Source organism: Zootoca vivipara, chromosome 7 (genome assembly GCF_965207765.1).
Source record: "Zootoca vivipara chromosome 7, rZooViv2.hap1.1, whole genome shotgun sequence".
In the NCBI taxonomy this organism is placed as follows: domain Eukaryota; kingdom Metazoa; phylum Chordata; class Lepidosauria; order Squamata; family Lacertidae; genus Zootoca; species Zootoca vivipara.
This window is the reverse complement of record NC_142590.1, coordinates 15242703-15254947: the sequence shown is the minus strand read 5'-3', so window position 1 is coordinate 15254947 and position 12245 is coordinate 15242703. Positions and strand designations below refer to the sequence as shown.

The 12245-nt window shown below is 39.4% G+C and overlaps 1 protein-coding gene across 3 annotated transcripts in view; it reads left to right on the top strand.

The window, feature by feature from the left end:
- Positions 1 to 12245, top strand: part of DENND1B (DENN domain containing 1B) — a 190844-nt gene that overhangs the window by 35082 nt on the left and 143517 nt on the right. For all 3 annotated transcript variants that reach the window (XM_035123797.3, XM_035123796.3, XM_035123795.3), the window contains exon 3: positions 12054 to 12097. In XM_035123797.3, coding sequence (XP_034979688.1) covers positions 12054 to 12097 — 44 coding nt within the window. The remainder of the gene's footprint in view (positions 1 to 12053; positions 12098 to 12245) is intronic.

Sequence of the window (12245 nt, the reverse complement as noted above, 5' to 3'; positions counted from 1 at the left end):
GACATGGTGCAGTGAATTGCAGGGGACTCCCCACCCCCCCCAAAATGGTTGCCACAAAACAGCATAAGTTAGGGTATAACTCAGTACCCAGTCACAGCATATACCACCTTTATCCAAAGCCCACATTCTAGCTCAGATGACAGAGCACGCGTTTGGTCTCATGCTGTGCATATTTAAGAACTTTGTTGATTAGAAACTATTGAAAAAGGGCATTTTCCACAGAAAGGGAGCATTTTGCACAAAGCAACCTAGATTAACAATTACACAGGAACATGAACATATTGTTAACACCTCTTTGGAATTAAGTGCATGGATGCTGATTTCCCTCCACTGTTGTATTTCTATGCTCTTGTTTAGCACGCAGTAGATATGCTGACTATCCTAGCATACCAGTATTTTTACTGGATTTTTGCCCTTGTTTTTTATAGTAACTGTCTTGGTTTTGGTCTTGTGTTGAGTTAAAGACGTCAGAGGTGAGAATTACGTGCTTTTTCCTGAAGTTCTGGTCTTGCTGCATTCTGGACTTCATGAGCAACAAACAACCACTATAACTGGATTTCTTATCCACCCTTTACAATCAAGCCTCAGTTCAGGTTACAACAATATAAAAATACAGTGTTGAAATCAGTTAAAGCAAATTTATCTTCTTTGAGTGGTGGAAATAGAATATATGTCCAGCTGTTAGGTGCATATTATTTTATGCTTGCTTTGTCATGTTTATCTTTTGTAAAAGACATGCAACAGCTCCACAGCTTTTTTCTATTACGTGCCAAATGATAAGTGCCATCACCAGCCAATGTGCTGTAGGCTATTAGCAGTGATAATTCTATTTTATTTTATTATTATTATTATTATTATTATTGTTGCTGTTGTTGTTGTTATTATTATTATTAAAAATATTTCTTGCATCACTGCTGAAGCAATCCCAGAGCAGATTACATTAAAAGCCAGATATACGATGCTTATTAAAACAGGAGCAAGAACTAGATAAAATCCCCATGAAACCAGAAACACAGCAGTTTAGTGGGGTCCACAAAAGTCTGAATGAATAAATGAGTCTTCCACCAGCACTGAAAACTCACCAGAATTGGAGCCAACCATATCTGAGAGGAGATGAAATTCCATTACTGAGAGTACTCTCTCCTGCTTTGCCGCATACCACATTTTAACTATCTGTGTCTTTGTGTGTAATCTATTGTTCTTTAAAATGAACTCCATAGTGGGCTACATCATTAAATATATAATACATATAAATTATATAATAAACTATCTGAGAAATGAAATCACAAAAACAATAAATCAAATGCACATCATCAGAGTGACCAAACATCTCAGCTAACCAAATGCCTGTTTTCATAAAAAGGTCTTTACAGCACATCAGGAGAATCTGTCCGGGAAGGATCTTTCAAGAACTTGCTCTCACCTTGATAGTATTCAGGCAGCCAGTGCAGTTGTGTATATACAGTATATGAGCTACCATTTAACCCAGTGTAGCTGCAGCTTCTGAACCAACTTCAAATGCAGGCTGACATAGTGTGCATTACAGCAGTCTATCTGAGGTTACCAGCCTGTGGCCAGGCAGTCCCTGTCCAGTAATGACTGTAGCTTTTTGCCAAATGTTAGGTGTTATGAGGACAGTTGTACAGTGTTTGCCTGCCTTTTTTAAAAATGTACAATTTTCACTTTAGGTTTTTAAATTCAAGGTTTTAAATTAAAAGTGTTAATTTAATTTAAAATGCAGTTAATTTTACATCTGCTTGTTGAAGTTTTAAAAGGTGGCATGTCTTTCTAGCCTACTCGTTAACCCAGGAGATAAGCTGGGGAATTTGTTTCTTGAAATCCCTTAGTTTGTAGAAAGCCAAGCTAAAAGCTTGGCAGGTTCAATTTCATCTTTGTACTTTCTGTGCAATGAACCTTCACCTGATTAAGGTTTTCATTTTGTAGCATAACTAATGCCATTGTCGCAAAACAGGCTTTCCTTTATGCTCCCAGTGACTTTCCATTCTGTTTTTAAATGGTATAGCACAATATTGGGCAAAGAGGATTGACCTTCCATTAAAGTAGCTCAAAGTTGGATCTGTCTTGTTAGTACCGAAAAAAAGGGGGGGCAGGGGAGAGACACATGCTCACAGTTATTAGGAAGTTGGCTATTAGTGATCAGCTGATTCTGAAGGGGCTTCCCTTATTATGTGACAGATTTCCAACTGGAGTGGGAATGCTGATTGACTAGGATTCCTGTCCTTGAGTTGGAAACCTTCCATGCAATGAAGTGGGTCTCTTCAGACTCTGCCAATCATGTGTCTGCTTGCGCACAGGGCATTATCAAGGTGATAGAGCCAGTCTCACACATTCCTGAAGGCTCCTTCAAATGTCCAACAGTGAATGCCTGGAGACAGCTACCCTATCTAGTCTTTTCTGATATATTTGTAGGAATATTATGGACCTTAGTGTGAGTAAAGTCTCCTTAAATGGATGCTGTTAATTTCAGAATTGGGTTTAAAAAGGTGTAGGCAAGATTTCATATTCCCTTCTTACTCCATGGGTGTGCGGGGGGTGGGGTAGGGAGAGCTATCTTTCCCTAAATCAAGTAAATAAAGAAAAATACTTAACTAAAAGTAGAAATTGTAGAAAGATATTGACAGATTTTTTTGAGCACTTGGGGTCAAAAGAAAGTAATTTAAAACAACTGTTGTTGAGACATTTCATTCTGAATATGCTAGACAGAGCCAGACAGAGGATGATGACAGGCGGGTGCTCTGTCCTCCCAACAGAAATCCTGTCTACCTGCTCCCCCCAACATAAGTCCTGGCTACACCCATGTCTTACTCTGTTCCTACTGGTAAGTCTTAAGCATGCTTAGGTTCATGCTGGCAGTATCTTTAGCAGTGGTTCCTAATTTGCTGACCAGCATCATGCTTCTGATTCATGACTAGAGTCCTGTGGTTAAGAGCAGATCAGTCTGGGATTAAGAGAAGATCATTGCCCAGATAAGGTAAATGCTGAAATACATCTTTAATCTTGGATGAGGGTGGAGAGAGAACATATAATTTGAGAATTTGCTCTCAGGCCCTTAGCTATGCATAAGAGATTGGAAGCATTACATGTGCACCAGCCCTTCATTATTTTTATTATTTCATTATTAGGTCTTTAAGCAGAGGCTTGACAGCCATCTGTCAGGAATGCTTTGATGGTGTTTCCTGCTTGGCAGGGGGTTGGACTGGATGGCCCTTGTGGTCTCTTCCAACTCTATGATTCTATGATTCTATGATTTGTTTCCATAGATGCTAGGCGGGAGGAACCCTTTAAATAGGTGAAATATGTGCACATTACATTGAGGTCTTTGGGTAAAAAATGTCATTAATGAATCTAGATTATTGGTACTGTAAAGTTTGGCAAATAGTTGTATTGGTAAGATTGTCTCACAGACCTCAAGTAATGAGAGGTCAAAGAAAGTCACTCAAGTTTTTGGCAGGTTGGTATTTGTTTATTGATTTTATAAATAGCCAGGAATTTGGTAATTACAACTGTATATAAAATAGCTTGGGAAGATAGGATCAATTGAAGAAAGATTAGATGAATTAAGAAAAATGAAATGTGGATCTAATTAACACCATGATTTGTTTTGATTTTAGTCAATGGAAAACAAGGGTGCTGTATATGAAAAATTAATATTATACATTATAGTAGATCAAATATTATGCTAAATAGAATATTTTTAATATATCTCTCTCTCTCTCTCTCTCTCTCTGTGTGTGTGTGTGTGTATATATATATATATACACACACACACAACGGTAAACTGGGCATGTGGGTTATTATCCACTTTTCTCCGAAACTGCTTCACTGATTGTGTTCAAATTTGGACACAATGTCCCAAGCGAATGTCCGAAGGCTCTTATAAAGTTTGCTAAGACAGATGTCACACCTGTGCCAGGTAAAAACTCCCAAACCCCGTGTTTCAAAACACACCACTCAGACGAAAATGTATGCTGGGAAAAGAACCAGGTTGCCTACCAGCGCCCTCTAGCGGCGGCTACACTGGTACTGTACCTATAAAACCTTCCCTTTCAACAGCACCTTGGTTCCCGTTTACATACTAGTCCGAAGCCTTTACAGACTAGGCCGAATGGAGGTACTGACTCATCTGGGTGGGGGTTGGGGGGAGGAGGGGACGGGATAGGTCAGGACCATACCTTCCAACTCCCGGTTAGAAAAATCCGGGATCAGCAGCGCCGGCACCAGAAGTCGCTTCCAGACATACGTAGAAGCAACTTCCGGTGCCGGCGCTGCCCGATTTCTGGTGCCCAGACATGGGCAGAGCGGCACAGGAAGTCGCTTCTATGCATGTCCAGACATGCTCAGAAGCGACTTCCGGTGCCACTCTGCTCGATTTCCGATGCCCAGACACGGGCAGAGCACCCGAAATCGGTTCTGCGCATGTCCAGACATGCACAGAAGGAGCCTCCCTGGCAGGTACTGAAATCCGGGGGATTTACAGGATTTTTTCCAATCTGGGCTGCCAGCGGGAAACGGTTTAAAATACAGGGGTTTCCCACGAAAAACGGGAGACTTGGCAGCTATGGTCAGGACACGGTGGGGCCAGCCACAGGGATGAGCCAAGGGGTGGGAGAAAGAGGGGGCAGGATACGTCATGGATCGGCACAGGGTGAGGGGAATCACATGGATGAGCCACAGCAACGCGTGGCAGGGCCAGCTAGTTATTTATAGAATATCTTGTTTATTAACGAAATGCCCTTTAAAGAATATCAACAACCTCAGATATGCTGATGACACAACCTTGATGGCAGAAAGTGAGGAGGAATTAAAGATACTTATTGTTAAATATAAAGTTCCTTGGTAGATGGGGAAAATAATTAAAAAATATAATATGTATGATGGTTAACTATTCCAATTGCCAGATGTGTTTCAACATCTTGGATGTCTTCAATATCACTGATGTTGCAGATAACAGATTATCCACTGTAGAGTATAATGAGACAGCTCATGCTTGAGTTGATCAAAGGTCATGTTCATGTACTGTATTTCTATATACCGGTATATAAATTTGTTTTGATGGGCAACCCTCCACTTTTCTCTGAATCTGGATCAGGGCTTCTTTCCTACCCTGCTGCAGGCTAAGGACATTGTGACAGACAACTTCAAAATAAATTTCAGTCCCTCATGATCTCCTCTACCATCCCATACTCCTTGGATCAGGTCAGAAGCCACCAGAGAAGGCAGTCATTTCTGCATTTTAGTAACCATAGTAGTGCATTCCACTGACTTGCCGTTATATTGCACCATACAAGAATTACATTTACATTTCAAAGGAAGCATTTTCATTTTAACAACAGCAGCTACAAGAGACTTTCTCGAAAGCAAGCTGAGGACTCAAGGTACATGATGATAGTGTTGTTTTCAGTGTTGCTCTAAACTCTGATAATACTATGAAAAATCAGCTTTTTAAAAGTTGTCCACAAAACTGAATAGAAGTTCCCCCCCAAAAAGTTTGTCTTTCCTAGATTGTCCACACACAACTAATATAACCAGAATAACTTTAGTTCAATCCATTCTTTAAAACTGGAGTAATTGGATTCACACATGCACACACACCTCTTTTGGCCAAATATTCCTTGTAACAGATTGCCTGATTTTTCAAGGTACGGCTGCTATAGTAAAGAGTGGACTGATAACATCAGCAAAATTCTTTTCATGAGCATAAATCCACCAAGTCTATGATTTGCATTAAAGAGTGGTTTCAAGTATGTCTTAAAGTGGCACTGTCATTTGCATATTGCCTTTAATCTAACATATTTTAAGTGCCAGACAAGATAGCAAGTGTTCTTTAAGGTTCTCTGCCCCCCTCTTTTTTTTATTAAGTTCCTCTACTCTGTTTTGTCCTTGTTCTTTCTTTTCATTACTGTTCCTTGGCAAATACTGACTGCTTTCTTCCTTACTTGCCCATGCAGCTTTTCATTCAGCTACTAAAACATCTTCCACTTTTATCCTCCTGAGTTAAGATTCTGAGACCCTCATCCAAACTCTTCTTCTTCTCACCTAAAGTCGGATGTGCCTGACAGTAATATTTCTGGTTTATGATGTGTATCCCTTATATGAAATCTGTTAAAAAAATTAATCTGATATGCTTTCCTAGCCACTAGAAGCCAATTCTTTTTAATGTGTGTATATATAATAACCTAATAACTCCAACTTTAAAAAGTTCAGTGCTGCACACCAGAACTATCCCTTTTGAGGTTGCCGGAAGAGTATAAACACAGTAAATTCTTCCAGTTGTAGAATGTGTGTGTGTGTGTGTGTGTGTGTGTGTGTTTTAAATAAAAAAATTAAAAGCCATCTTTTTGTGCTAAAAACTGGTCTGAATACAGACTGCTTACACCAGGGGTCAGCAGACTTTTTCAGTAGGGGGCCGGTCCTTCAGACCTTGTGGGAGGGCCAGACTATATTTTGAAGAAGAAAAAAGAACAAATTCCTAAGCCCCACAAATAACCCACAGATGCATTTTTAATAAAAGGACACTTCCTGTTCATGTAAAAACACGCTGATTCCTGAACCATCCGCAGGCCAGATTTAGAAGGCGATTGGGCCTGATCCAGCCCCCAGGCCTTAGTTTGCCTACCCATGGCTTACACTGTTCCTTCAGTAGGAATCACTGTAACCAATATAATTTGCTGTCCTGAAACCACAAACAAAAGCAGTTATTTCTAACTTTTCTAATTTGCTCATTAGTATTTAGAGTGCTGGAGTACTCTATTTGGTATTTTTGTAACTAATTAACTGCAAATGGTAGTGAATGGATAGATACACTTTGTGAAACTTCTCACTGAAGTCCTTTGGTACACCTATATTCCTCCCATAATCAGTGGGCAAATACTGTGCATTTTGCAACCCTCTTACAGATGCCAACCAGGCACTGAAGCCTCACAGGCCGACAATTTGTTCCAGGTGAAGGACTGTGCATGGTACATTCAGTGGCAGTGATTGCACATTACAGAAAATCAATAGCTAGTGGGTTACTGTGAATGTGCAGAAGGCTTCCATTCCAGTCGTACCTCCTAGGCAGTTGGAAACACAACCCTGATATCCTTTACTTAGCATTATGGCCAGACCAAGAATAGTGATTGGTTTCACTCCAAACCAACCATAGTGTCAAGCCAAGGTTTGTTTGAGTTAAACAAACCATGCTTCCTAGTTTGGATGTACAGCAAAATTAGAAATCTTAATTTGTTGCTCATGCTAGTGGGGGAGGAAAACAGAAGCAATCTCTACATTCATGGTCTACAATTAAGTACATTTTACCTTAATATGTGTGATAGTAATGCGCTAACCACTTAAGCCAGATAATGGTCTTTTAGCCATTTTTGAACAAGTAACTTACAGTGAGAGGATTTGGACCATTGATGAGGAACTAATTGATTGTTTCACTATCAATCAGTTTTTATTGCATATAGCCAAAGGCCTTTACAATGGACGACAGAGAATAAAAGGAATATTTCATCTAAAACCATGCACGTAACCTGTAGCAGTTTACAACATAAAAATAAATTTACAACATTAAGACTTAAGATTGGAGTGCATTTACATAGCTGGAAGAAGCTTCTTGGCTGCCAGTGCAAATTTGGTTACTTGGTGTGATTGTTTAACTAAGTGATGTTTGAGCTTTTCTTCTTCTCCTTTCTTTGTCTCTGAAAGCAACTCCTCTTTTTTAGCCTTTTCTCTTCTACTTTGTTCAAATCACTCCTAAAAACCCACCTTTTCCCATGAAGCCTTTGAGTTAATAGGGATGCGGGTGGCGCTGTGGGTTAAACCACAGAGCCTAGGGCTTGCCGATCAGAAGGTCAGCGGTTTGAATCCCTGCGACGGGGTGAGCTCCCGTTGCTCGGTCCCAGCTCCTACCAACCCAGCAGTTCGAAAGCACGTCAAAGTGCAGCTTAGCCATGCTGGCCACATGACCTGGAAGCTGTATGCCGGCTCCCTCAGCCAATAACGCGAGATGAGCACCCCAACCCCAGAGTCGGTCATGACTGGATCTAATGGTCAGGGGTCCCTTTACCTTTGAGTTAACCCCCAAGCTCCCATGCCCTCTAAGCTCAAGTAAGGTAAAGGAACCCCTGACCATTAGGTACAGTCGTGACCGACTCTGGGGTTGCGGCGTTCATCTTGCGTTATTGACCGAGGGAGCCGGCATACAGCTTCCAGGTCATGTGGCCAGCATGACAAAGCCGCTTCTGGCAAACCAGAGCAGCACACGGAAACACCGTTTACCTTCCCGCTGTAGTGGTACCTATTTATCTACTTGCACTAAGCTCAAGTACATTTAATGTAACCAATTGCATTTTCTTTCCCTGCTTACTTTTGCCTCCACTTCCTTCTCTTTTCTCTTATGTTTCTCGTGGCTCAAATTTTAGAGTGTAAGCTCTTCTGGATGGGAACCTTTCCTCTTGTGCTCAGGAAAGTGCCATATATGCTGATGGTGTGCAATTTATTGTACTGCATTCCTTGAATTTTGTGTTTGTATTAAGCTATGTGAGCCACCTTTCTTGGACAAAGGGTGGTGTATAAATTATACGTCATTTTCCAGCCACCTAACTTTGGAATTGAAGCTGTGCACAGAGGCTTCTGTTACAACCCTGCATCTGCTCCCAGTGCAGATCAGAGATATTTTACCAGTTGGATTTCTGCCAACCTCTCTAAAACTGATGGTCAGTGAGAAGGCAGTTCTCCACCAGTCTCCCAACTCAGTGTCTGCCTCGGGGAGAGTAGTCTGTCTTGGAAAAGCTGGTGGCTAGAAAGTGAGCTGTGTGCCATGCCAGCTGCTCTGAAGCCAAAGCTCAGCTTGAGAGAGTTGTATTGCTTCCCAGCTTGACGGGGAGCCTAGCTGCACAGCATCCCAACTGAGCATCTGCTTTGGGAATGTTGGGGTTTGTGTGTGTGTGTGTGTGTGTGTGTGTGTGAGAGAGAGAGAGAGAGAGAGAGAGAGAGAGAGAGAGAGAGAGAGAGAAACTGTATTAAAAATACTTTTTTTAAAAATAGAAAAATACCTGAGATGCTCGTGCAGATGTTATTAATCTGCATGCATCTTAATAAAATAATGTGTGCACTCCTGTTTCCTAAAACTAATGTGACTAAGTGACCAAGCCTGCACAACATCTTGGTTTTTTTTTGCTTGCTATGCCACTTTCAGAGCCTTAGGGAAAAGTTGAAGTAAACCTATTTGTTTCCCTCTAACTGGTTTCTAGTTCTAAAACCTATGGAGTTTATCAACTGATCCAATGAAAACAATATGGTGCAAGATTAATTTTTATACAAAATAGTAAAGTTACCAGTAAAAAAATTAACTTGCATTTTTATTAGAATTGTTATATATTGACCTCGTGTTGTTTGTATTTCTCTTTTTGGAAACATTTCACTCGACAATGATATTGGCCCAAAATAAGATATTTTGAATATTAGTTAATTAAAATGCAGAAAACTGATTTCAAAATGGGATCAAAGCTTAACTAACCATTAACTTCAGTTCTTGTAGGGTATATTTTCTAATGCAGAGAAAACTGTTGGGAAAGCTTAGAATGGTAGAGCATGAGGCTCTTGTTTTCAGGGTTATGGGTTTGGGCTCCACCTTGGGCAAGATTCCTGCATAGCAGGGGCTTGGACTAGATGAGCCTTGTGGTCCCTTCCAACTCTACAATTCTGTGATTCTGTGTTTCCTTTAAATATCTAAAATTAATTGACAGTAACAAACTTACCACTATGTCTTAAAATAGGGGAAACAGGGTATATGAAATGTAAATTTTCCTTTGTTTAGATCAGGAATCCCCAAACTGTGGCCCTCCAGATGTTTTGGCCCACAACTCCCATGATCCCTAGCTAACAGGACCAGTGGTCAGGGATGATGGGAATTGTGGTCTAAAACATCTGGAGGGCCGAAGTTTGGGGATGTCTGGTTTAGATAATTGCTGTGGCTTGTTTTAGCAGGTTTCCTTCATAAACTCTTTGTCTTAATATTGATATCCTGCAATTGTTATTGGAGGACATCTGTGACACAATGTTAACTTTACTTCTAGTTTTTATTATGTTTTGATTTTCGCGGTTTGCTTTAATATTGTATTGGTATTTGAATTTTTCAAATGTGCACCACCCTATAATCCATGTTTGGACACAGGTTTAGACATTTACAAAATTAAAAAATAACTTTTAAATACGGAGGAAGGGGTTGGATTTAATTTTTAAGCACCATTTGTCCATCTAAAATTTGCTATAATTAAGATAAGTGTATTGTGGTTTCAATAAATATGAAGTAACTTGTTCATAGTGAAAGTAGGATAGATTATTGAACCATATGATAACCCCAGGGGCTTGGATCCAAACCTCTCTATTTACATGAGTGGAAAGGGATTATTTGCACATAGTGGGGGGGGGGGGAGGTTCATGTGGTGACACTTGCTTGTGTCTTATGGAATGCCTTTCCTGGAGGAGGACCTGAAGCAATATCTTGCACATGTGGAAGCAACTTTGTGCAAATTTGTAACCAATATAATGTTCATAATATCTACATTTGTTGCAAATACTTGGTGAGTCTTACGGTCACTTCAAAATATAAATGAAAAGTGTTTAATCTAGCACTAATATATTTTGAGTTGTTATGAGGCATATGTTGATCTAAGCTGTGTAGTGAGTTACAAGTCATCTGTGGTGACAGTGTTTTCTTCTAGCTATTACTGTTCTCTCATCCATAAAATCAGCATAAAATTGACTTAACGTTGTTGGGTGTCTAGAAATCAGGCTTCCCAGGAAAAGTAAATTTGGTCTCAGTAGTTCTGAAGAGGAAGTACATAACTGCAGAATAGGATTATGCTTGCTCCTTCTTGTCAAGATGTAGCCTCTTGCTCCTTGTCAACACCCTCACATTCAGGATTGTGGTGCTGGGTACACCAAAATACCCATCTCTTTTTTGTGATGAAACCCTCCCCTTCTCCTTACTGTACCTTTAAATGGAAATGATGTGAGCACTTCAGAAAGGAAGTGTGAAAATTAATTGATCCTTTGAATATTTGTTAGTGGCCAGTAAGACCTTTGAAGGGATGCAAAGTTAATATCATAATACCAAGTAACATGACAATATTTACTGGTTTTTATTTTGTGGAATGGATTAGAGCAAATGTGGACAGATTTCAGGCTTGTGGGATCTTTTGTGTTTTAAACATTCATATGGCAATTAACTGCTGCATGTGTGTTTTATTACTACTTAATAACATACCATAATTGCATATAACAAAGACTAAAGTAGTAGCAAATTTCAAAACAACAGTATCAGACAGAATTATTTAAGTGTTGTGCAGACTGAAGCTTTATTTACTTGACAACTTTTTTTATCACACAGAACACCCCTCAGAATGTAGTATTTGGGGGTTCTGCCAGATAAGCGTTCCAGGTACATATCCTACATGGTGTTAGGATTGAAAGAAAACTTTTAAAAATGCCTCCCTTAAGCTAGCAAATTCGTTTCTTTAGCCAGGGCTAGTTTGCATAAAACCAAATGATTTTTGGACGTAGCAGGTCCCAAACCTCAACTGGTGAATGTGTAGTATTCTGTTATATTCTTAACCTGTAATTTTAAATTGTAAGTGTGGAACAAAGCTTGGTGAACTGCTTTAAAAAACAGTGATATAGGCTTAAATTGTGACATTTGAAAAACATTTTGCATTTTTCTACTTTTAATTCCCTTTTGCAAAAATGAATATTGGAACAACATCTTTAAAAGGCATTAAAACAGCCACAGAGTAAAAGGCTATGGAAAAAACACACACACCACAAAATAACCTTCTGTTATTGTGTTAACAAATATGCATGGAGTTTCATAAATATGAATTTTTTTAAAAAATATTTTGAATAATCCCATATCTGAGTTTTGAGACACATTTTTTGTACCTGTCTGTGAGCCTGAAGCTACGTTGACCCTCTTTAATATTAATGTACTCTACTCTAAGACTCTGTTCTTTTGTCTCTGATTAATGCTGTCTGTCAATTATTTACAGATCCTGTGGTTTTGTGGAAGTTCCCGGAGGACTTTGGAGACAAGGTTAGAAACATGAGATTGATCCCTTTAAAATAATGGAATGATAATGATGATAATGATAATAATGATAATAATGATAATAATAATAATAATAATAATAATAATAATAATATCAGAATAACCTGCCTTTCTACAGCTTTTTATAGCTTTC